Source organism: Myotis myotis, unplaced genomic scaffold, assembly GCF_014108235.1.
Source record: "Myotis myotis isolate mMyoMyo1 unplaced genomic scaffold, mMyoMyo1.p scaffold_m19_p_6, whole genome shotgun sequence".
NCBI lineage: Eukaryota > Metazoa > Chordata > Mammalia > Chiroptera > Vespertilionidae > Myotis > Myotis myotis.
The window spans coordinates 78,330,868-78,356,061 of NW_023416368.1; the positions used below are offsets into that span (position 1 = coordinate 78,330,868).

A 25,194-nucleotide genomic window follows, 5' to 3' on the forward strand; every position below is an offset into this window, starting at 1 on the left:
TTCTAATCCAAACGCACTTCTCTTTATTCAAACCAGGGTCAAACTGGTCAGTGGGGACGCCCTGAAGCCACATGCGCGGGAAGTAGGCTGACAAGACCTCCTGGTCCTTGATGCAGTTGGACGCGGGGTGGTTGCCAGCCGAGCCAGGCGGGTGCAGCCCCCACGGTGCACTTGCAGACACCGCCAGGCAGATCAATCGACAAAAGCAAGGAATAAACAAAAACGAAACACACTCAGTAGACTGCTTTTTTAAGCTCCAGAGTTTCTGGACCAACGAGTCCCAACCCTCAAAGCCAGGAGTACGGGGACCAAAAATGCCCCTCACTTCCACCAGTGCCGACAGAAACCCTGTTTTAAATTAAAAAATAAGCCAGTATACATTGTAGAAAATTTCTCTTAAAAATCTCACAATTTGTAAATGTATATTTTTTTCTTTAACATAAAAGTTTACAATCTACGGTAAAACAAAAGGCTCAGGAAAATAATTTCAAAAAAAAAAAAAAAGGAAGAAAAAGAAACCTGAAGTTTTGAATTAAAGCTGAAGACTTTTTAAAACCCTGTTGTTGAACCAGTGACTTTTTTTTTATTGTGCTGATGGGTTAGAGAAAGAAATATATTTAAAAACTTCAGTTCAGACACCCACAGCCGCCTCCAAAAGCCTCACGTCTGCCCCTCCCCCCAAGGTTGAATCGCGATTTTTCTGCCAAGTTTGTGATTGTCACGAGTTCACAAGTTTCGAATCCTGGGTCTCAGCCATCTAGCCGCCTGCGTGGCACCAGCTAGCTAGCGTCGGTAGGGGTGGAATCCTTGAACATTGTGGTTCTGACCTCGTCCGAAGCCACTTCCACCAGCAGGGGGGCCCCCGGAGCCTGGCACTGAGGGGCCCCCATAGGAGGGGGGCTGCTGGCTGGGGTCTGAGAAACCCTGCCCAAAGCCGGCCAAGTCCTGTCCATAACCTGCGGGGAAAGAGTGCAATGAGTGGCCGGGGGAGCTGGTCCCACCAACAGGACCCAGGGTCCCGCTCCCACCTGACATCACTGGGCCCCCAGGAGCACGTGTCTCCAGAAAAAGCCCACCCTCAAACCCTAGCAGGACCCTGTCTCCGCACAGAAATAAAAAGAGTCTATGAGACCTTGTGGACCCATGGTCTGTCCTGTCTGATTCTGACCAACCCTCACTTGTCCCCAAAGACTTAGGGCAGGAGCCCTGGTGGCAGAGCTGAGGGTCAGGAGAGATCCTTGGGCTTGGAGACACATATCAATCACCTGGCCCAGCTCGGCGGACCTTGGGTTCCTAGAAAGTCTGTTTTCGAGTACAATGCAGAGTGAGCTCAGGCATGACTTTCAGGATTTAAGGAAACATCTAATCTGCCCTAGCCTCCCTCCAGATGCACCTCAGGCCCCAGACGGTCCTCCCTCCAGAGTTGACCCAACCTGGAGGCTTCCATACATGGGAGTGGGCGGGACTACATGCGGACCATTAGGCTTCAATGACTCTAGTTGGCTGCACCTGCAGAGCCCATCTGAGTGGGGCAGGTCCCTCTCTAAAAAGGACCCTGACCCTGCACTACTGGCCTGGGTGGGTATGAAGACACTTCTGGAATGAGGGGCAGCACTGTCCTCGCTCCCTGCCCACCCGGACCACACACTTTGGATGAAGGCCATCCCAGGGCCCCCGGATTCCCAATTGGGGGCACACTCGGAGGCAGAGCTCCTGGGCCGTGTCCCAGAGGGCAGTGTGGTTCCACCCCGCCCGGGACAGCAGAGGAGGCAACGTCCGGTGCCCGGGTGCAGGCAGGTGAGGACCGTGCATGAGGAGGCGCCACCTACCTAGGCCATATCACTGCTCAGCCTGACCATAAGAGTGTAAACAAAGTATGGGCCCGAAGCCCGCCGGGTCTTGAGAATAGGTACCCAGGCCTGGCGAGAGACGAGACCAGGGTGACTACCCCAGGGTGGTAGGGAGGGGACACACTCGAGATCATGTACACCCCCACCCAGGGCCGCTCACATGTCTGTCGCCAACACGTCCTGTTCCAGGCAGGGTCGAGAACCCATGTACTCAGTGACCACAGCCCTGCAAGGCCCCGAAGGGAACAAGAGTGTACAATGCAGGGGTGCTGGGGGGCATCTGGTCAGCTGGCGGGACTGCATTAGAGGGTAAGAGTGGACCGACTTGCAGATATTGTGGTCTTGGGTGACACACAGTTCACACCATAACATGGAAAACCAGGGGCTGAAACTCTCACAGGAGACCTGAAGGCCCTGGCCCCTCACGGCAGGCAGGGCTGACCCCGGTGTGGGGAGAGACCCAAGGCCACACCCTGTCCTCACAGGAGTTCTCCCACTCAGCTGTCACCTTGCAGACCCGATTCAGAAGCACCTACTCCACGACTAGCCCCTCAAGTGAAGCACAAAGCCAACGCCAAAGCCAGTACCTGCCCCAGACCAGAGCAAGACCACCCAGCTGACACGCTTGCCTGCGCTCTGCACTCGGATAACCGAGGTACCGAAGGGACAGGCCTGCAGGGGATGTCCTCAGCCAAACAGCAATTGCAGCCCTCGCACCATCCTCCTAGGGGCCCAGTCATAGCCTGTTTTCCAAACCCATAGGCCTGGGATCACCTGCTGTGCAATCCATGCTTTTCTACGATTAGTGCCCTGGCAAAAACCCAAGCAACCAAAATCCCACTTGACGCTTGCTTGATCCTAGGTCACGTGAACTCTCCAACAACTCCCACACCTCAGACCACCCGACCCAGAAAACACTGGTGGGAAATCCGCCTGTGAGGGAGGAAGTCAGGGGGAGGCATGGCCACTCACCATACTGACTGTAGGGGAAGTCTGGCTGTGCCGTTGGGGGCTTGCTCATATCCGGGGCAGCCTGAGAGGGAGGCGGCGGGAAGGCCAGAGGTGCTGCCCCAGGAGTGGCAGGTGGAGGGGGGACCCCTGGTGGCGCAAACTGATCTGGCGGTGGAGGTGGAGGCCCATAGCCAAAACCTGCAAACAGGACAGAAAAACAGACACCATGCTTGCCCACGGCCCAGACACCAGGAGCCTTCATAGGATTTTGATCTGAAACACATGTGCAGCCAGGCCCTGAGGATGAAGGGTAAGAGACCAGCATGAAAACTGTGGGCAGTTGGGACAGCGGGAGCTGAAGCAGGCCCAGGAACTAGGTGCCTGTGGTAGGTGCTAGCTGGTAATTCACTGCTCAGGAATGCTCATTAGAAGGACAGAAGTCAACCGTCCAACACAGTCCAATCCGTGTGCTTTGAGAAGACAAAAGACACACCCAATCCATGTTTCATCCTCAGGCTGCAGATAATGTTTCCCTCCACCGCTTGTCTTGTTAAAGCAGACACACCTTTTCTCTGAAGAGCCACAAGGCAAAGTCATCCATCATGAGGCCCTGCTCCAGGCCACAGAACTGAATTGCCCAGTCCTCGGCCACTGGCCACTTGTAGTCACTGAGCCTACCAATGTGGCTGGTCCACACTGCCCCAAGAATGACACACCTGGACCCAAAGGACTTATTAGTAAAAAGACTGTAGGACCCTTTATGTTGGTGAAATGGTATGTGGCCATCTGAGTTATGTGAGGGGTTCCTTCTTACTATGGAACCCAGTTCCTAGAGAGGGGGAGAGAGTATTGATGTGAGAAACATCAATCAGTTTTCTTCTGAATGCAACCCAACCAGGCATCTAATCCCTAACCCAGGTATGTGCTCTAACCGGGAATCGAACCAGCTGCCTTTCGGTGCATAGGATGACAATGAACCAAGCCGCTCCAGCCAGGCTAGGCTGTGCCCTTTTGTTCTGAGGGTACTGTGGTCAGAGGAGAACCCTAACCTTTCCAGTGAGTTGGATGCTCGACACTCAGATCTTCAACCACAAAGTAAAGCACAGAGGAAAGTGAATCAAGACCTGAAGCCCCTCAATTATGAATCACAGAGATTAGGTCTAGAGGCCCATTCGAGGCATGACCATGAGGAAGGACAAGGTCTTTGTGCTGTTACAACTCGTGCGGCTGGCCCATAAGGAGGCCGAAGTCAACAAATATGGAGTCCACAAGGCCAGCCCATCCTTTTCCTCCAGGCAGAGGAACTATGACAGGCTTCCGATTACACCCCCAGTGCGAGCTCTAGGCAGTCTATAAAAGGTGTGCTGAAAAGACCACCCATGGCCCCAGGACTTACTGAATTGTGGGGGGGCGCCGTAGCCCTGTGGGAAGCCCTGTGGAGGAGGGAACCCTCCAGGAGGAGTAGACACAATGTAAGAGGTGAATGGCGGGGGTGGTGGGGGAGCTCCTCTTCCCGCAGGGGGCGGTCCGTAGCCACCTGGAACACAGGATACAGGGTGAGGGAGAGCATGGCACACACTACCCCCACCTGCCCAGACCCAGGCCTGCCAGGGGCCCACTGCACTTCAGATTTCGTCATCTCCCCGTTTCCCGAACAAAGACTTACCAATTGCCTGTCCTGCTGGCACCCACATTCCTAAACCAGAAAACAAAGATGGGGATTGGTGCTGTTAGGCCAATGTCACCGACTGGATGCCAAGCACCGCCCTGCCCTCCTACTCTCATAGCACGATTGCCATCACTGGTGGAACTCTCCTGGAGCCCCTCTCGACATGCCCTGTGATCCCAAGAACACCAGGTGTTGCTGTCCATGTCCTCTTCCACAGGGGAGGATTCAGAGAAAAGCCACTGGGTCAATGGCCCTGGCTCTTAAACAGAGCCGTCAAAAGGGATGGAGGGAACGCTCACAGATCAGAGACTCAGGTGCATGTGTGGCATCTCAGGCCTGACTACCGGCCAAGCATGGGTCCTTCACCTGCTGGTGGATGAGTGTCTGGAATTAATTTACTGGAGGTGTTTCATTTTGCAATAAATGCAGGTTTTAAAAACGACAGCTCTGGAGAGCAGGGATAAAGCCTTGAACTGTGTGGACAGCTCTGCAAAATCAGGGGTGTTGGAGGCCCTGGGTACAGACAGGCCCACTTGGCCTCCAGCTGCTCCTCTCTGGACACTGCTGATTATTTGGGTTTCCAACAAGGATGGAGGTTCCCAGATCCCATCCCAGGGCCCCCCTCTCCAACCATCCTGCCAGGCTGTCCTTAACCGCTCTCTGGACCCCACACAGAGGACCCAACAGCCCAGCTGATGTCAGCCTAAAACCTGGAGAACAGAAAAGACCCAAAGAACCAAAGAAGCAGGACTCTCCTTCTAGCCAGGCGAAAACCTCACTTGCTCACCATCAGAGTCTCAAAACCCACCAGGTTATCCTGACCTGTCGGTGAAAGAACCTAAGTAAACCACCCCAGACCGCAAGGGCAAGGATGCTCACTGCAGCCCTACTGGCCCAAACTCCAAACATGGACTTGGCCAGGGCCCAAACATACCACCGAGGACCACACCACTCTTGAGAGGGACCTGGTGACAAGGCGGAACCCAGGGCCCAGTTGAGTAGGGAGCCCCACCTCTGCGCTAAGTATGGAGAAGTGGGTGCAGTAGCTTGTCCTGGGAAGAATCTTACCTTGTGGGCCATATCCTTGCTGCCACGTAGGAGGGGGCTGGCCTGCCCAGCCATTGGCGGCACTGGGCATGACGCGGCTCCCCCACTGGCTGGCCCCTGGCTGTCCAGGCACTTGACTTTTACTGTCGCGAGGTTCAGCCCGTTTAACCTCCACCTAGACAAACCGAGGTCTGGTTCAGGGGGACGCACGGGTCCCAGGCCCCTTCCCTTCAGACACACCCTCAGGTAACTTATGACTACACTTAGCATCTTATTATAACTTAAAACTAAATACTTAACTATATACCTTATTTAGGCCAGTAGCTTTTTCTTTAAAAAGATTTTTTTTTCTGTTTTAATTATTATATTTAAAAAATGTTTCTCAGGTACAACAGATGTGACTGTGACATGCTAAGCCCTATGTGCTGCAGAGCAGGGACCCTTGAGCATTTTATGCACGACAAGGGTCTCTCAGTCAAGGTAAAAGAGCAGTGTCCTCTTTCAACAGCCTCATAAACCCGGGACAGAGACCAGGGCCATTCCAATAATCACAGCCCTGGGAGCACTGAGTGGCCGGAGCCCGCCCCTGGCCGCATCACGGTGGTGGGGGATCTCTTCGGAGCCCACCCACGCTGCCTGCACCTTCAGCTCATACCTGAGAAACACAGTTGGTTTACTTAGGTTTTTAATTTAAAATGTCTAAAGGAAGATAAAGACTTACCTTCCCCAGGCTAACGCTTAAAAAATCTCAATTAACTCAAAATAATGTCAGAGGGAATGGATATGATAAAGAGCCTTACATTACATCTAACAAAAAGTAAACAAACATGCAATAAAATGGACATTTGGATCAGTAAGCAATCTTCATACTGTGTTGGGTCAGCAGCCCAGGACTCTTCCTCTTTGGACATGTCAGGAGCCACAGCCAGGGGAGACGTCAGCATAGCAGGAAGTGGTGATTACCCCACTTATGCTGCTCATTGGCAAAAAGATGCCCCACTTCCAGAGTTGTCTCAGCATTTGAGAATCCTGGATTTTTTCTTTTTGGATAAACTTTAATAAGCGGGACAACAGATCCACATAGAGTCATCCTTGGGGTCTTAGTCTGGTGAGCTAAATAACCATTAGGTACCAGAATTCTGTCAGTGCTCCCTTAAAACAGAGGCACAAAAGACCCCTCCTCCCTTCCTGATGCCTCAAGGCCATTCCTCTGATGGGAATGAAGTTCCCTTAGCTAAAGGCAACTGGGCAGCAGAACCAAGGGAGAGTCAAAGAGCTGAAGCTAAAGGGTCTTCACACACTCTCCTTAAGGAAATTTGGCTCTTGCTTACAAAGAAAAGCAGCCCCTGTAACTAAAAAAGGTCCTTTACTCTCTTCCTATGGGAGCGCAAAAGTCACTCTATTCTGGTTTTAATTAAAGTGGGACGGGAGCCTGTTAGTCAGAAATCCCCACTGAAGAACTGGTGGGGATTAGTGAAGGTGCTGAGACAGAAGCCAGACTCCCGCCGGCACGAGAAACCCTCTTAGTGTCAGCTCTGAGCAGTCCAGACTCAGATACCCTGTATCCCACAGCAGGTGGCTGACAGCCTGGAGCAGGGACAGATCATGCACTTAGCACCTTTCTGCTCCTGAAGCAGCACCTCATTTCTTCCAAGTTTTAAACGTCACAGGACCTTCAACTATTGAATGTGGACTCCTCTGATCTTGTGTTCTTAACTGGTGTGTATCCCTGAAGTCCTCATGATGGCTTAAACTAAAAGCTTCATTGAGTTTCGGAGTGAGGTATGTGTCTCCCACTTAGTTGGGTTCAAATGGGATTAAGCCTGTAGGGAAACCTGGGCCCCTGGCAAGTATGAATGGCTGCCCTGTTGAACATCAGGGAGCAGACTACCTGGGCAGACCCCAATGCCATGCTTCCTCCAGTATCTCAATCGGAAGGGCTGGGCATGCTGAACCGAGTGAGGAGAAACTGGGAACACACACCAACGGGACTGCCGCCGGGGTGCGCTGAGCAGGCTTTACGAGGACCCAAACGGGGATCCAACAAAATGTGGGCCCAGACTTTGCTGACTATAAGGAACCCCACACGACAGCATTTCTGCCAGTTACTCATTTTACTGTTAAGTTCTCCAAAAGCTCGAAGGGCCCAGGCAAATGGGTAGTTATGGGCCACTTTCTGACAGTACCTCCATGGTGGCAACACAGTATGAAGATGAAACAACCAGAGGTCACTTGACTGCATGGAGTTAAGTACTATCGAGAGCATGTGGTTGGTACCGGAGTTTCACAGTAAGTGACCCAATTAAAACAACCAATCCTTCAGGATGTTTACATTTCTTTCAGTTTTACATGAAACCTGTTCTCAAAGGTTGGCTGCCCATCGCGGGGTGGATGAACAATTGGAATACAGTTCAGACATCTGAAGGAGTGGTCACTGGAACCAAGCCTGAGGCAACCCGCAATGTCACTGGAGGCCCACCGCCCACCACCCAAGTCTCCCGAGGCCCAGGTCCCACCCCGCAGTCGAGGGTCCCAGCACCTCTCACCCAGACCTCTTCTATGAAGGAATTTTTGTTTCCAGTGACATCCCTCAGTTGCCTGAGACTTGGTTTGGTCTTAAGGTAAAATAAAACTACAACTACACACTTTTTTGCCCATGATGTCGTGAAAATGCATGTTGACAGCCTGGTCCACTGATTGTTCGTCCTCGAAAGTAATAAATCCAAAACCTAGCCAACGACGAAGAGTGAATCAAGGTAGCAGGGTGTTGTGACACAAAACAGGATGATGAACAGTATTAGGGACGGGCCGAAGGATCAACCCAGGGCTTCAGCGAAGCAAGTAAGGGAGGGGGCTGCAGGCCTATCCAGCAAGTGAGTGAGGCAGGGGGACCCGCTGGACGCCTGGGCCCAGCTCAAGCTGGGGTTCCAATTGGACACTTTGAAACAGCCAGGGCACCTCTTAGGGAGCAGCAGCCTGAACAGCCCAACAGCGAGGGCCATGAAACATGGCAGGGTATGCCCTGTTGTTGCTAGAACATTCTGTGGAAGACAAGTACAAGGCAGGGAGCAGTTGAGCACTCCGCCTCAGCCGCAGGTGTCCTGTGGATGCACTGTTGCTTCGCTGAAACCCAGGGTTCTCCCCCTCGGCTTGCAATGTGCTTTGCAGCTAGTGCTGACAGCAGCCATATATTGTCCTAGGCGTTAACAGTACGGTCTATACCACAGTTAGTGCCTCGCTAGGCTTATCCAACACCGTTGGGTAAGCCCAAGGAGTCCTGTCAAGGTCACATACGTATGTATACAGGTATCTATCTGCACACATCTATGTAATAAAATACACAAAGATACAGGCCACAGCGGGTTCCAGCAGGTCAACTCTGCTGTCAGCAGCAAGAGCAAGAGGCACCATGTCATCAAATAAAAATTTAAACAGAAAATAATTTAGCATTTTCCAAATGCAAGGAAGTGGCAGTATAAACGAAGTTTGGTTGGTCTGGGTGAGCGCGACCACCCGGCTAACGTGGCGTGTCTGTCTGGTCCTCAGTCTGTTGCCCTTGCTCCCGGGGCCCATCAGCTGTGAGCACAAAAGGACACGTGGCAGACAGCTGCCAGGAGATCCCAAAGGACAAAAGATGGGTGAGGGGAAGTGCCAAAGCCAAGAAGGGGCTGAAGATGGGCGTGGGGAAGGGGCACAGGGACAGTGTTCTGTGGCAGAGGCGTGGAGCTAGGGGCAGGCCTGTGCTGGAGACCACCTGGGAAGATCACAGGCAAAATGGCGGTGGAAGGATGGAAACAGAGAGAAGGCAGCTCAGGAAGTCAGGTGACAGACTAGCAGGGAGGGACAGCTGGGATGCAGGAGCCTTTGGTCTTGTTCTCTCTGCACATGCATGCACACAGAATCTACATGTGGCGTGAGAGAAGAAACGGAACCATGACAGCAAAATTGGAGAGGAGACAAAGCTGGTGGGAGGGTGGGGAGCAGGAGAAAGGGAAGAGGAGCAAAGATAGAAGCAGGACTGAGTGGGCCAGAGGTCAGGGGTTGCCATCTGGCAGATACACGCAGAACCCCCGAGACAGGGACCCTGTCTTAAACCAACAGGAGAGGGTGGGGGGATGACTTTGTGGGAGCTTCTGGAGAGTAAGGTTGGAAAGAGCTGTTTCTGGGACACCTGCTGACCAGCTGCTTCTCTGGGTGGTGATCCTACCCTCTGCTTGCCTAGCGCTCGCAGAAGCTCACGGGGACTCGCAGAGACCTACAAAGCCAGGTGGCTGAGGACGGTGTGCACCACAGGGGAACGCAGGATCAAGCCCAAAGTTCTCTCCCCACCATCCTGTCCTGCTTGCACCTCCCGCCCTGGGCCCAGGGTGAGGACCGCAGGTGGCCTGGGAGGGGGTGAGTGACCTGGGGAATCTAAAAGCAGCCTCGGGATCCCCATGTCCTGAGGCTTCACAAGATCAGAGGCAATGGTGAAACACAGCACGGGTGATAAACGCATATTACAAGGTAACATTTTCTCAGAGTGCAGGAGTATCTGAAACCACAGGGCTCGCGAGGTCCATTAGGGCACAAGAGGCGGTGACTCGTGGGTAAGGAGCCTGGGGCGGGACGTCTAGGGACGCGTCTGTGTCAAGAGGCGACATCACCACTGAGGAAGCGGCACAGAAACACACTGAAACTTCGTTTACACCCCACTGGAGCAAAGCCCGCTCCCTCCTCTGACTGCAGGATGGCCTGTACCTGTGTGATATAATTTAGCACCTGGAGAAGAGAAATCTAAAGAGAGATCGTTAATCACAAAAATTCACAGAGAGAAAGGAAAACAACTTACTTAATATTATTACTATATTTACTATGAAACACTTAATATGTCACTAAGCATGTACGTCTATGTTAAAATTAAGACTATGACTTAACAGCTTAATCAACATGAAGGGAGGAGACATTACTTAATCATGGAGTAAGAGGATGGAAGTTCAAATGGCAAACTATTCTCCAGCATGGCGGGCGCATGCTGCGGACGGCAGCCCAGCGCTCTAGGGGTCTCCGCAGGGCAGGGGCTGTAGGGCCTGGACCGGCAGATCAGCTCCTGGCCAGGGCCCAAAGCAGCTGATGAAACAAAACAAATGGGCAGGGACAAAGAGCAGCAGCCACACAAAAAACAAACAAAAAAAAAGTAAAACCACCAAACCCAAAAGGGCATGGATGTCAGGTGCCGGCTGGCCCAGGCCAGACGTGCAAGGGTGGGCTGCCCTGGAGGGGATGTGCCCTTCCTCCCGCCAGCCCCACTGACTGAGGAGAAAAATAAGAAAAACAGGAAAAAAGCATGAGGTGAATAAGGGAAACTCCACATTCAAGCTGAGCTGTAGCAGATCTGGCCTGACAACGTGAAATGAGACTTCTGACTACACTGGCATGAGCTGAAGGCAGGAGACAAACTACACTGGCATGAACTGAAGGCAAGAGACAGTCTTAACTGAAGAAGGTCACAATGGAAAAGGACACAAGTCTTTCAGTGCACATTAAAGAACGGAAACCATGTTCAAATTCATGTCAAATTGTAAAAACTTTAAAAGAATGAGCCAAAAAAAAAAAAAAAAAAAAAAAAGACAGTAATGTCTGACCTTGGGGAGCACAGACAAGCTGGGGGCTGCACAGGAAGAGCCTACGTTTTAATCATTTGTCTCCAAACCACCCTTTACTGAGGCAATGCTTGCTACAACCACCACCTAATTGTGAGATAGTTTGCCATCTGAGGGGGAAGGTCAAGGACAAACTCCATCTCTTTTACCTCGAGGCCTCTGCTTTTCTGCGTCGTAGATCATGACCACTTCTGTGACCTGCAAGAGAAAATGGCTGTTTGAGGACCTGGACGCCACATGCCTATGAGCACCTCTGGCTAGAACAGAAGTCCCAAGCCAAATGCCTGCTGGGAAGTCTCCAGTCTTGGGAGTCTTGAGGCAAAAGGCTGCCTTCCAGAGGATGATGTCCAAGACTTATGAGGCCAGAGGCCCAGGCCACCACTCCATAGGGGAGTTGACAGCCAGGAGACTCATAGGGCATCCTCCCCATTCAAAACGCTAGGATGGAATGACCCAGAGCACTGTGCTTCAGGACCTCCCTTGGTCAGTAGCCTGGTTGTCCTGCTGATCCAGCCCTCACTGCCCTCCCCCCACCACCACTCCACTCAGTAAGTGTGTCCCTCATCATGTGCTCTGGCATTCCTAAACCCTGGCCACTCAGCCCTCGCACACTCAACACCTGACAAACACAATACAGCGGCAGGCGGGGCCACACCACTGACAGGGCATTTGAGCAACAGGGGCCTGTGCAATGGCCCCATGCACACTTGCACCCTAGCCCAGTTTTTTTCCTCTGCTGCCCCCATTAGAACTAAGTTCCCTATATGACCCTGATTAACTCTAACCCCCATGAGATTCTAAAGGATTTTAACCTCTTCCAGAAAACAGGATCATCCCTGGGGGAAGGTCTGTATCATAGAGGAAACAATGAGCAGGACACAGAGCCAAACATATCCTGTGAAGCCTGGCAGCCTGGAGGACAGTGAGAACTGCCAGAGGAAGCAATACGGTTGGGCCACGGTCCCCCATATAGTGAGGTCCACGCTGCTGGTACAAGAACCTGGGAATGGTCTCCACTCTGGAACTCCTCCACCAGGCCATGCCTGCCCTTGACTGCAGCTAACAGGGGTGGGCACCATGTTTCAGATCCTGGGCAGGAGGAGCTAGCTGGAGGTCCCAGGTGAACCTGATCTGGAACACACCTTCCTGCCATCGAGGGACAGAAGGCTGGCTTCTCCCCAACACTCCCTAGTGCAGTAGTTCTCAACCTGTGGTCTCAACCATTGGAAAACACATATAGCACATCAGATATTTACATTACGATTCATAACAGTAGCAAAATTACAGTTATGAAGTAGTAACAAAATAATTTTATGGTTGGGGGTCACCACAACATGAGGAACTGTATTAAAGGGTCGCGGCATTAGCAAGGTTGAAAACCACTGTGCCTTACAACCAGCCGGAAAGCCTCCTGGATGCCGGCCTGGCCAGTTTACATCTGCCTGGAAAAGATGTGACTACTCTCCTGGATGGTAAATGGCCATGAAGGGAAAGGATGGGCTCTGGTTGCTCTGTCCTGGGGGCGTACGGGGCAAGAGGACAGAGCCACCACACCCACTCCAACTAGGCCAAGTTGAGCAGCTGCTGCCTGGGTGCTGCTGGTGCGGGAACAACTCACCACTCCAAATTTCTTGAAGTATTCCCTGAGCTCTGTCTCACCACAATTGTGAGGAATTCCACCAACAAATATCTTATTTGATTTACTGTTATCGTTCCTGGGTCCTTTCTGCTGTGTCAAGAAAGAAAAGTTGGTTAGACCATGTAGGGAGCCCTCAGCACGAACCCCAGGGTTGCAAGTAAGTGTCTGCATGGGTTTGAGAGCCACTAAAGCCACCGAATACTCTGAAAGTTCCAGGGGGTCCAAAGAGAACCAAGAACAGCATTTTCCCAGAGACCCAAGGAGACCAAGTCCAGCACTGTGGTGGCGCTATTTCAAATGCATTTTAAAGTAGACTGTAGTACTCTGTTCAAATATTCTGAACTACAACAGTTACCGAACTTAAAGGTCTACACTGTGAAACAAAGGATTTCAGGACAGTAAGGAAACGACCTAGGGCCTCCATAATTAATTTCAGATGGTGATTTTCAATTTGTTGACCAAAACTTCAGCTCCTGCCCTGAAATGCTGCCCCTCCCAACCGCCTCCAGTCTAACGCCCCCAAGGAGCTTATGGGTTAATCGTTCCAACTGCTCTTGATTGGCAATTTTGGGGGTGAGTGAGGGTTCCCCAGGTATCATGGCCTGTGCCTATTCTGTCTTAATAAAGTTGCCAAGAGACTAAAGGACCGTTCATAAGTAAATACAATCTGAACCCTGACTGGAGTTCAGTCTGAAAAGCTGTGAAGTTCATTGTGAGACAGTCATAGAAATATGAGCTGGCAGTGTGGACATGGGTGACATCTTAGGCATCTTAGTTGTGGGGATGGGATTCTGTGGGAGGCCGGACTTCTAGGAGATTCATGCTCCAGAATTTAGGGGTGGTTTATGCAGACAGAGATGAATATTAATATAGATAACTGGAAAATTATAAAAACTGATTAATCTAGTTTTCTGTTACTTGAAAACTTTTCTAATAGAAATTTGGAAAAATAAAAATGGCTTCAAGGGTCTGAGGCCCCTACCAGCAGCAGCTGGAATCCTGCTAGAAATGCAGATCTCAAGCCTCCACTTAGATCAGACACGTGTGTGTGGGGCCTGTGTGCAGCTTCTCAACAGCCTCTAGCCCAGTTCTGTTCAGTAGGGCTTTCTATGGGGATGGAAGCGTTCTGAGTGACAGTCTTCTCTGAGAACTGCTGGGTGGTGGAAGGGAAGATGTGGGCGGTAAGCGACAAAAGACAGGTCTGTTCCAGCTGACCCAGCACCAGGGGCCACACACAGCTCAGAAAATCTCCAGGAGTCATTACACTGGCTGTTCAAGTGACCAGCCACTAGCTTTGTGTCTGGAGGGGAGCGGCTGCAGAGCTGGGAGGTGAAAATCTCAGAGTTAAGGATGACCAGGCCACCAAGTAAGAGAGGAGTGAGGGAGTGGGAAAAGAAATTTCTCTCGGCCCTTTTGGGCGGGCTGAGAGTACTTGGGGCAGATAAAAGCAGACGGCTCCAATGATAAACAGGTGTGAGCTGTCATTTTTTTTTTTTAAGGTAGACTAATAAAAATTATCTTCTTGGCTACAAGATTAAAAAAAATTAAAGTGTTGAATAAATCTGAGCAATTCTCAGCTGGTTAAGTGTCAAAGATGACCTTCAGTCACTCCTAATCTTAATGAGCAAAAATTCCGATCAAAGACACGTTTGTTTAACCATGATGCTGTACATCTGAAACTAATATGGAATAATACTGAATGTAAACTGTAATTGGAAACAAAGAAACAAAAATAAAAAGAACAACAGCAAAGGCACATGTGTCCTTTAAACTGGCTGTTGAACATGCAAGGTTGCCCACCCAGCCCCTTACCCAGCCTTCTTTTGGCCGCGTCCTCTCTGGCTGCATTCCCCGAGGTGTACATGGCTTTGGGTCGATCTGTAGGAAGTTTCAAATGAGCCAGTTGTAAATATGAGGATCTTTTCTCTAGAAAAGAAGGTGTCAACAACAGCAGCCAATAGCACAGCACACTAGCACTTGCAATCAATTCACACCATGTCCATATCCATAGCCTACTCCAACCTCCAGTCTGAATACAAGCCTTAATCTTTTTTTAAAATATATTTTTATTGATTAGAGAGAGGGGGAGAGAGAGATAGAAACATCAATGATGAAAGAGAATTATTGATCGGCTGCCTCCTGATGCCCCACACTGGGGATCGAGACCACAACCCGGGCAGGTGCCCTTGACTGGAATCGAATCTGGGACCCTTTAGTCCGCAGGCCGACACCCTATCCACTGAGCAAAACCAGCTAGGCCCAGAGCCTTAGTCCTTTTATTTTAAAATATTTTTAAAATATATTTTTATTATTTCAGAGAGGAAGGGAGAGGGAGAGAGAAACATCAATGATGAGAGAAAATCATTGATCGGCTGCCTCCCGCACACCCCCCACTGGGGACTGAGCCCACAACCCGGGCATGTGCCCTTGACTGGAATCGAACGTTGGACCCTTCAGTCCGCAGTCTGGTGCTCTATCCGCTGAGCCAAACCGGCCAGGGTGAGCCTTAGTCCTTTTAGATCAACCCCACAGGAAAGAGTCTTTAACATAAACATTCACAAAAGCTCAGGTAACCCAGTGAGCTGAAGGATAAGTGACAGAGAAAGGGGCGAGGATCTCAGCTGCAGCAGGACTTACATTTCGACCATCCAGTGTGTGTGGTCTGCTGGCCAGCACTGTGCCCACACAGTTCGGGTCCTTAAACTTGACAAACCCGAAGCCTCGAGACTGGTTGGTTGTCTTATCTTTCATGATCACACAGTCCACAACTTCTCCATACTGGGAGAAGTAGCTGCGAAGAGTCTCTGCTCAGAGATCAGGACAGAAACAGACACACACACCAGAGCGTTAAGCACAGCATGACAGCTGGCATGCAAATATACACACGCACACACACGTGCAAGTGCTGCTCTTTTGATTCACCAGCCTAACCTGGAAAGTAATTAGCCACTTTTTTTTTTTAATCTCATTTTTATTTTATTATTTTTAAAATCTTTATTGTTGAAAGTATTACACATGTTCCCTTTTTCCCCCATTGACCCCTTCTAGCCCGCCCCCTACAACTAGCAACTTTTAAAATACATATATATTTTTATCGATGTCAGAGAGGGAGGGGGAGAGAGAAACATCAATGATGACAGAGAATCATTGATCAGCTAACTCCTGCACACCCCCATAGGTTGAACCTGCAACCGGGATACGTGCCCTGACCAGGAATTACACTGTGACCTCACGGTTCATAGACCAATGCTCAACCACTGAGCCACACTGGCTGGGCCAACTAGCCACTTTTAAACTGACTCATCAACTAGTTTGGGGGCAGAGGAGGAGGATAAAGGATAGAAAACACATGAGGAAGAATGGGGACTCCACATGGTGGAGTACATCATGTCTTCTTATAAACTAGAAATGCTGCAACTGAGCATGGTTTTGGCAAAGGCATTCAGTAAAGTGAAGTTTAAGAGAATGCAGAACAACTTCGAAGGCCACTTGACAACCAGCTTCTTCCTGCTACATCTGAACTCAGTGACCACTGGGCAAAGGCCTAGCCACCGCACTCTGCACACTAACAGTCCTCCTACCTCGGCCTTGAGCTAGGAAGCTGCAGTTTAATTTCTCCCTCAATTCTGCTGTGAAACATCAGGACGATATTAACCTTTTCAAAGCCAATATTGCATTCCCTCTGCCCCCTGCTAATGCCCAATCTAATGCCCTTTTACCCCAGAAATCAAAACAATAAATCAATGAAGAATTAAAGAAACCTGAGGTAGTAGTAAGAGACGAATTCACAACACAACTTGAAGACCAAGGTCAGCCTGCCTGCAACGCCTGGCATTCAGCCATGGCACCTACCTTGGGTGGTGCTCCAGTCAAGACCGCCCACGAAGAGCTTCCTGCAATTCAACAAGAAAACATTTAGGGTCAAATGGTTCTTGCCTTAAAGATGCTGCCCATCTGACCCATCCCAAGACAGTAATCCACACCACAGAAGGAGTTCACACAAACATGCTGAGTTGTCACGGTCATGGCCACGGTCAACAGCCACGGCCATCACCTGGCCTCACTGATTACAGACATGAAAAATGATTCTAAGACTTGCCAACATGGCAGGGTGAGTGTTATAATGTAGTAAAGACAATATATCCAGAATTGTACATGCACATGGACCACAACCACAGCAAGTCCCTCCTCTAACACTCTTGAAATTATTTATTTGCAATCAAGATCTGAGATCACAGAGGACAAACCAGAATGACAGCAAGGGTAGGGCAAAGCCTCAGACACCCACCATGTGATCATGAGCCAGGACCCACAGATCATTAGAAAGATCCCCAGAGCTCCAGACCTAGCACTGGAGCCCTAGCCCGCATTCCCCCACTCCAGCGTGGCCTGGGTTGTACTTTCAAACAGTCACACTAGAACTTTCAGGAGGAACCCCACACTGTCTCTGCAGCCTTATGTCTGCACAGCCCTCAGCAGGTTCAGAAATCAGAGCCCCCCTACTACCCTCAGGGAGGGCCCCACACCGCTAGGACTCAACAAGGGAGGGCTGTGGTAGTGCTTGCCTTTTCCACCTCTCACACAGCCCTCCAACTGGCTGGACCTGGAGTGAACCCAGGTGCTGCAGCTGTTCCAGCTTTCACAAGGGACTATGCTCACCTTCCGCACCCTCAGCATCCCTCTGTATCATTCTAGCCTCCCAAAGCCCTGGAGACAGGTATGACAGAGGAGGCAGGGAGAGAGGGCTCCAGCAGCAGTGGTGGCAGCTCTCCCCCCTTCTTGTTTCACCCAGGAAAAGGGGACACTACCACTTTCATCCTCGGAGCTGGACCTAAACACTAACTGGCGGGTCTTCAGATGCTGGCAGGTGGCCCAGGCTCAGTTCCTGCCTGAGACACAGGACCCTGCAAGGCTGATAACACTACTGCCTCCTGAGCAACTAAGAGAACCATCAGACAGGGAGCTTTGCCCTCCACCTAATAGAACCCTCAAGGTAACAGGCACACCTGTCACCTCTGTTCCATCTGGTGACTCAAGTCTCAGTGTGCCAGCCACTGACAAAATGCCTGTGACAGCAGGACTATCAGGGGCTTCTTCCAATCTGCCTTTCCTCTAAGGAAGAACAATTTATATTTAGTGTGTGAAAAACAATTTCCCACAACCAGACAGGTGCCCACTACCATCCTCAAAATGCCAACAAATAGGCCACCACCGGTCCCTAGTTGGGGAAGGCTGGAAGGGAACTCAGGATGCATCTGGCCGTAGCTACACTTCCAGCACCTTAGAAAGGGAGCTTGGTAAAAACAGGGTTCAGGGAACATGCTGACCAAGCCGTAGCGAGGCTCACATTTAGACCTCATTAACTTAAAACCATGTCGCAGGCCACCTGCCTTCCAACCATTAGGGGGGCGGGGGGAGCGCCTCCATCTGTGCCCCACTCCCCAAGGGCTGTCCAGGCGCTGCCCAAAGCAAGCTGTGACTCAGGCCCAGCCTCACTCAGTATGCCCAACCCCTTGAGGCCTGGAACTCAGTAGTGGCATAGGGCCTTGAATGACAAGGGCCAGAGGTTGGCTAGCACTGCTAAGTAACTGCCTGTTTGCCCAGTCCTTTGGAACAAGAACGAGAGGTTTGCTGTGGAAAAGCAGCTTCATGCAGGAAAGAGATCTCAAGAATTAAAAAAATAAAATAAAAATAAAACAAAACCCAATTCACTTAGAGAACACCAGCTTCTATTTACCATTGCATCCACCAAAACAGTAAAGTAATAAACTGTTGCCCATCCAAGAACCCCAACCTCCACCGCCCACCCATAGAGGAGGAACCCGCCAGACCAGTCCAGGTTCCAGCCTTCACTTAAATTTCAAAATTAGGCATTAAGGGGAAAAACTAGAAATGCCATCACCCACACAACTGACAGAACTTGCATCTGCTCTGTGGATGGATAATAACATGACATCAATACTGTGCTTTCCAATTTTGTCACCGTGCTGTGTGCATTTAAGAGAATATCTCTGTTCTTAAAAATGAAACACATGGACAGGTCTACACAAAGGGGCATCAGGGTACCACTTCCTTTTGAATACTTCATGAAAGATGAACAGAGGAACCAATGGGGCAGAATGTTAGCCCCTGGAGAGTCTGGCTGGAAAAAGAATATTGGGAACTTTTGTTACTAATCTGTAACCATTCTGTAAATCTGAAGTTATAAGATTACAAATTAGGAAATTCTCATTATTGAGTCAATGCCAGGATTTAGAAACAACCACCCCGTCACTGTCACGTAGGGTATCTGAGACACTCAGCCAGAGGTGCCTCTTATATGACCATCAGCTTACGCAGAGGGAAGAACACGCCAAGCCTCCAGGTGGGGCAGTGCTGTGCTGCACACTTTGAGTGTTTCCACTTCCTTTCCTCCTGCTCTGAGGGCACACTCTCGTGGTCTGCACACGGAAGCTTCAGAAGGTCCTGGGAGGCCAGCTGACTGTGTGACAGGGACCTTTCCAGAGCCCCAGCACAAAGCCCCAACCTCTGAGCCTCAGTTTTTGTAATCAATAAAATAAAAAGGGCCCTGGGTGCCCACCTCACAGGGCAAGTGAGAAACAGGTGCCCCAGCACCCCAGAGACTAAGTTCCCCCCAGGATGAGCCCAGACACAGCTCCCCCCTGCCCAGGCAGCACGACCATCTCTCGTCAACACTGAAATGAAGCCCTGGCACCAGTGGGAACCCTGTTCAACCCACCGGCGGTCCAAGGGCAGCCCACACAGACTCATTTGGCACCATGTGAATCTCGGGAGTAGATGGGCATGTACACATGGGACTCTGCAGATTAAGGGATTAGCCAACCATGCCGGCTCCCTTCTCCAGCCCTTCCCTGCTCTGAAGAGTATTATTACTCAGCTGAAACTGGATGTCAGGGCCCCATAGACTACCTGCACTCCCCAAACCCAAGTGCAAACTTCCTGGCTCTATCAGGCCCTCCCAGGAGAACAAAAGTCTGGTTCCCAAGAGGGAAACAGACACCACCACCAGCTGGGGGATCTGAGAGAGGTTGTCTATGATCAGCACATCGGCTCAGAGGGCCTATACCTCAAGAGGGGGCTGGTGACTTCCTCCTGGAAGGGGCTCTGCACAAGTGACTGAGGACCAGGCTCCGGTTGATATTCCCCTTGAATGTTTTTGGATGACTACCCTGCTCTTGCTCTGTGGACTTCAGGGCAACTTTGTAGTTTTTACACCAGGAAGTCAGTCTTCTGGCTCCCCCTGGCTGGGACCGACCACTGTGGGCTCTGCCCTGGAAGCATATTGGTAGGCTTCGGAAAGTTCCACCCCACTTAGTAAGAAAGCCACCCACAGGCAGCAGGGAGCAGAGGCAGAAGGCCTGGACTAGTCAGTTGTTGGGCAAATGGCCACTTCTTCTTAGAGAGCATCCAACCCAGAGCCTATGTTTGCACCTTTCTGGTCTCTAGTGGGGACACATTAGGACTTGTTAAGTCTGTCCTAGTTTCCTTGCAGGAGGCAGGCAGCCCTGGCCCATAGGCCTCACTCCAAAGCCCACCCTATGCCAGCCCCTGCCCTCTACACTCAGGCTTCCTTCCTGCCAGCAGGGAAGAGCGCCCCCCCCCCCCCCCCAGATGACTATGGGGGCTGTGTGACACAAGAAAACCCCAGGACTAACTGTGCCGGACAGGAGGAGCCCCTCCACTGCCCTATTCCACACAGGACCAATGTCCTCCCCAAATCATGACCTCTCTGAAGCAAACAATGACTCTCCCACATCATTGGGCCATCAGCACAAACAGGCATTTACAAGTATAATCCACAGCTCCTGGTACCCACCCTCCCAGGCCTCAACCCAGGGGTATCCTGCTTCCAGAGTCTCTCCAACAAAATATTCCAGAAAGACCAGGAAGGACTCAAGCACTCCGTCTTGGGACCACTCCATATGCCATCACTCAGCCAGTGCCAGGCTGCAGGCCGCTGAGGTCACCCATTTGCAGCCTCTCTGGGTAAGCAACCATGGGCTCACCCCACATCCCCAGTCTTTCCTTGAAGTGACCCCAATGCAGTGTCCTTCCTTTCCTTGCAACTCTGCCCTCAATGACATGTAGGTGTCCCTGTCTTACCAGTCCCCAGTTACGCAAATAGGACCACGTGTGCCAGATAAACTCTTCCTCACTTTTCTCTAGTTCCTGACAGTTTGGCTACCCCAGAGGTGGATGGAACAAAGTGCCTCTGAATGCCTCTATCTGTAAAGGGAGAAGAGTCCTCCCCAGCACCCAGGAACATCAAGATGGCAGGCACCCTCAGATGTCCACCCACAGACCCCAACGGATAATCTGGATCAAAGGGCCTTTCTTTAAGTTGACTTTCCAAGCTTGTGGCAGGGGAAGGAGGACCTCAGCCCTGTCTGCTCAGCAGGATCCCCAGCAATATGAATGCCTGTCACTGCAAAGAATTCCTCAGAAGGGAGGACATCAGGCCATCCACACATCAGCTACAGAGGGCCATACGTGACTACAGGTGACACCCACTGTTCCTGTCAAACTTCTATCCTCAAGACCTAGCCTTTGCTCTGCTCTAGCTGACGGTGACAATCAGGACTCTAAAAACATTAAGTAAAGCCCGTGGTCTCACCCAACTTCCATTCTCCCATCAGATTTCATGCTGACCTCTGAGCCAGCTCAGGTAGTAAAGAGCTAGAGCAGCTCTTCCTTCAAAGACAAATTCAGTACAGACCAGGAAGGAGCGGTGCCCCAGGCATCCACACATTTCCTGAGGCCTCCACAGTGTACCCACACATGTGGGTCTGTCAAGGAAAGGGGAGTGGCCCCTCCCACCTGTCAAGTACTCCCTAGGGAGCTACTGGAGTGGTGACCAGACACCAAAGCAAAGGAGGTCGGAGGTGAGGGTAGCTGTTACCAGATATCATTCAGACCTGCCATATCCTGATAATGTCTGCCCTTACTTGGATCTGAGCACAACCTCCTACATGGTAACCACTCCAAAGTCGAAAACATGGTCTCCTCACAGGAAATTGCAAGAGGGCCCATTGCCAAGAAGCCTGGTTAGCCCAGTTACATAGCAAGGAGGTCAAAATGGACCTGGGATGCCACATCCAACGAAAACAAGATTCCTATATAAAACAGAAACTTGTTAGTACTTTTTGGCAATAGATTTTTACTTGCAAAGCAATAAAACGTTTCTGGGACACCTGTGATTTACAGCTTTAAAACTCAGGCTGTTGGGTAGATTCATCAGAGTGGGAGGCAAACATGGCCAAGCAGGCCCTAGTCTAAATCCTGGTTCTGTAGCCATCCCAAGCTACCCAAAGGTCTGGAGAGTCCAGACCCAGGCTGGGACCGCAGAGTTGGGACAAGTTGTAGGGGTGAAATGCCTGGCATCCCTGTCTCCTCATGATCTCCAGGCTCCTCCCTCCCTAACCTTCATCTCTGCTCTCCAGGTGAGAAAGAAAGGCAGCCCAGGCTTGAAGACCCCTGTACTCTGGGAAGACATGTGCATGTGGGTGTGGATGTGGATACGGTAAGCCTGCTAACTCTCTCCCCGCCTCCGAGTTTCCTGTTAGAAGTGCTGCAACTTTTCACTTACAGAACACAGTCTTCTAGTGCCTGACAGGGTTCAAACACACACACACAGACACAGACAGCTGTGAGCTAAGTGCTTTCCTCCAGGGTCCACTAAATGGCATGAGGTTTTGGGGAGTGGGGAACCCACAAAATGCATTTTACATCCAAGGTGTTCCCAGTGGCTGGAGCCAGATGAGGGCCTGGTGATGCCAGCCTCCCACCAGCAAACAATCACTAACTCACCAAATCAATCATTTTGTAAACACATCTATTCAAAGCTCAGGGCACCAAGAAATATACGCAAGGCCAGGGAAAAGCAGCACACACTATTTTGCCATCTTCTTCAAAGAATCTAACTGTAAAATTACGCTGGTGCAGTGGGAGCTGGTATCTGCATAGAAAACTGGAGCAATCCCTTCCACTAGGGCAGAACCGCATTTTCTAGCTCCTTTGGGATGGCTTCTCGGATCTCATCTTGTGCAGCATTAGGCAAGGTTATAATTAAGGGGAAACTTAGCTGTAATAAACCTGCTCTGATAGCGCCAAAAGGAAGACCTCAGAATCAAGGCTTTCTGCCCACCCGCCCGAGTTTCCTTTTCCTTTATTTTAAATACACCTCTGGAGTTTCGGTGGGGGGCTGAACGAAAAGGGGTTCCATCTACATAAAAACAAGTTACAGACGCGATGGCTGCACTGACCGGTCCCCGTGACCTTGGCCCGGGGGTCCTCTGTGTGTGACCCTTCCTTGTTCTTAGCATTTGGGGGAGATAGAGTGGAAAGGGTGCGATGCCGCCCAGAGTCTCTGATGGGAGAAGTTGGGCGGCTGCAGAACTGGAACCCCCAGTCGGGCCCGCCACGTGCGCTGACCCACCAAGTTTGTGCGCGGACTGGGGGCGCCGCGAAACCCTCCAGGTCCTCGTTCCGGTACTCCAGGACAAACACCGGCACGGGGGCGCCCGGGGCACCCAGGACCGTACAGATTCCCATTTGGAGTCTCCTAGCGGGAAATCCAGGCACGGAGGTAGACGGGGAGCCCCAGACCCTCCAGGTTCACGCTCGGGGTACCCCATGGTAAACTCGGGCACGGCGGTAGCAGGCCCCGCCGGTGGCCCATAGGCTCCCATTCGGGAGTCCCCCAGCGGGAAAATCGGGCGCGGCGGCGGCGGGCACCCCGCTCCACCCCCCCCCCCCGCCCCGGCCCTCTAGTCTCCCGTTCGGGGTCCTCCCGGGCCAAGAAACAGCGGGGACCCTCAGAACCCCCGGGTTCCCACTCGGGGTCCCCCTCCCCCGGCTAGGAAGCGGCAGGATCCCGGGCTGCGGCCCCGCAGCGTGACCTTGACGGGCCAGGCGGCGTCTGGGAGGGGGCCGGCCGACGCTGCTGAGCGGCCCGGCGAGTCCTCACCCGATCTCGTCGGCGCCCGAGTTGTTCATGGCGGCGGCGGCGGCGGCGCTCGGCGTCCCGGGCCCCCTGGCTCGCTCCCGCCTCCGGAAGGTCACTGGCCCCGGCGCCCTCCCCACAGCAGCGGCCCGGATCTGCGCAACGGCGGCGGCCGCGCTGCCTCCTCCCCTCAGCGCCAACCCAACAGTCACCGCGCGCCCCCGCGCCCGCGCCGCCGCCCTGCACACGACCGGGCGCGCTCCCGCATAGGGCGTCAGGGGGCGGGGCCAGGGGTGCGCCCGCGTGCGTGCCGTGTGCGTGCAGACGTTCGTGCGTGCGGCAAGGCTGACGCAGCTCGACCGCCGCGCGTAGAGCTTCCTTCTTGGTGGCTGCCAACGTCGCCGCGGAGCATGCTGGGAAGTGGAGTCCTGAGCTTAGTCGTCGGCCTCACCCCCTGTGGGGAACGCGCGCGGACCGAGCCACGTGCGTGCGCGCATGTGCGTGCTTGCGCTACTGCGCTCAGAGAGAGCAACACGGGGCGCAGGCGCATCTGCGGCTTCCTTGTTCAGTTTCCTTTGGGAAGCGGCGGAGGCGCTGTGGGTCAGCTGTGGGCACAGGCCACGCCCGCCCCCACCGGGCCACCCGTGGGCTTCATGTCCCACTCCTGCGCCTTGGCTGCGCCTACTGCCCTGCTGTCCCCATCTCACAGAAGATACCAAGGGTCAGAAAAGCCCAGTCACCTGCCCAAAGTCACTCGGGAAGAACTGCAATTAAATCCAGCAATTGGCTAGAAATTCATGATTATGAAAACACTAGAGGCCCGGTGCACTGGTGTGGTCGGCCTGGCCTGGCCTGTGCCTCTCCCAATCCGGGACCCCTCAGGGGATGTTGGAGAGCTGGTTTTGGCCCCATCCCCACAGGCCAGGCTGAGGGACCCCACTGGTGCATGAATCCGTGCACCAGGCATCTAGTATGCATATAAGATCTTTGGTTAATCTCTTCCCGCCCTCCCCTCCCCCCCTTCCTCCTGAGATTCATCAGTCTGTTCCATGTTTCCATGCCTGTGCATTGAGTGTCTGACCCCTGGTAATCAGTGTGCTCCCACAGGGGGAGCGCTCTTAGCCAGAAGCCAGGCTCACTGCTGGCTAGCCCCGTAGTGGTGGCCGGACCAGCTACCCTCCAACCCCCCAAGGTTCCTGGACTGTGAGAGGGTGCAGGCGGGGCTAAGGCACACCCCCAGTGCATGATTTTCATGCACTCAGGCCTCTAGTATATAGATAATGAGCCTCTACCACATGACTAGTATTGTTTCTGCCCTCAATTGTCCACACAAGATCATCCCCTATGATCTTGTCCACCACCCCCCCCCCACACACACACACCCCAGTCACAGGGCTAGCAGCCCATTAAGCATATAGAATGCTTTAAAATTC

General features: G+C 52.0%; 1 protein-coding gene across 9 annotated transcripts; it reads right to left on the reverse strand.

Moving 5' to 3' along the window:
• On the reverse strand, window positions 1–24,039 carry DAZAP1 (DAZ associated protein 1). 9 transcript variants are annotated; one of them, XM_036315424.1, is made up of 14 exons: window positions 23,786–23,989; window positions 16,651–16,691; window positions 15,436–15,602; window positions 14,611–14,676; window positions 12,778–12,888; window positions 11,309–11,357; window positions 8,164–8,246; window positions 5,539–5,692; window positions 4,468–4,497; window positions 4,198–4,338; window positions 2,823–2,999; window positions 2,011–2,076; window positions 1,830–1,919; window positions 820–956 (listed from the first exon to the last, which is right to left on the reverse strand). In XM_036315424.1, the coding sequence occupies exons 1-13, from the start codon at window positions 23,812–23,814 to the stop codon at window positions 1,840–1,842; spliced, it is 1,194 nt and encodes a 397-aa protein (XP_036171317.1). In that variant the 5' UTR covers window positions 23,815–23,989; the 3' UTR covers window positions 820–956; window positions 1,830–1,839. The 9 variants fall into 9 exon arrangements, with proteins under 9 accessions (XP_036171313.1, XP_036171312.1, XP_036171315.1 ...); XM_036315420.1 differs by lacking the exon at window positions 1,830–1,919 and having other exon boundaries at window positions 1–956; window positions 12,778–12,885; window positions 23,786–23,988; XM_036315419.1 differs by lacking the exon at window positions 1,830–1,919 and having other exon boundaries at window positions 1–956; window positions 23,786–23,988.
• Window positions 24,040–25,194: the final 1,155 nt, after the last annotated feature.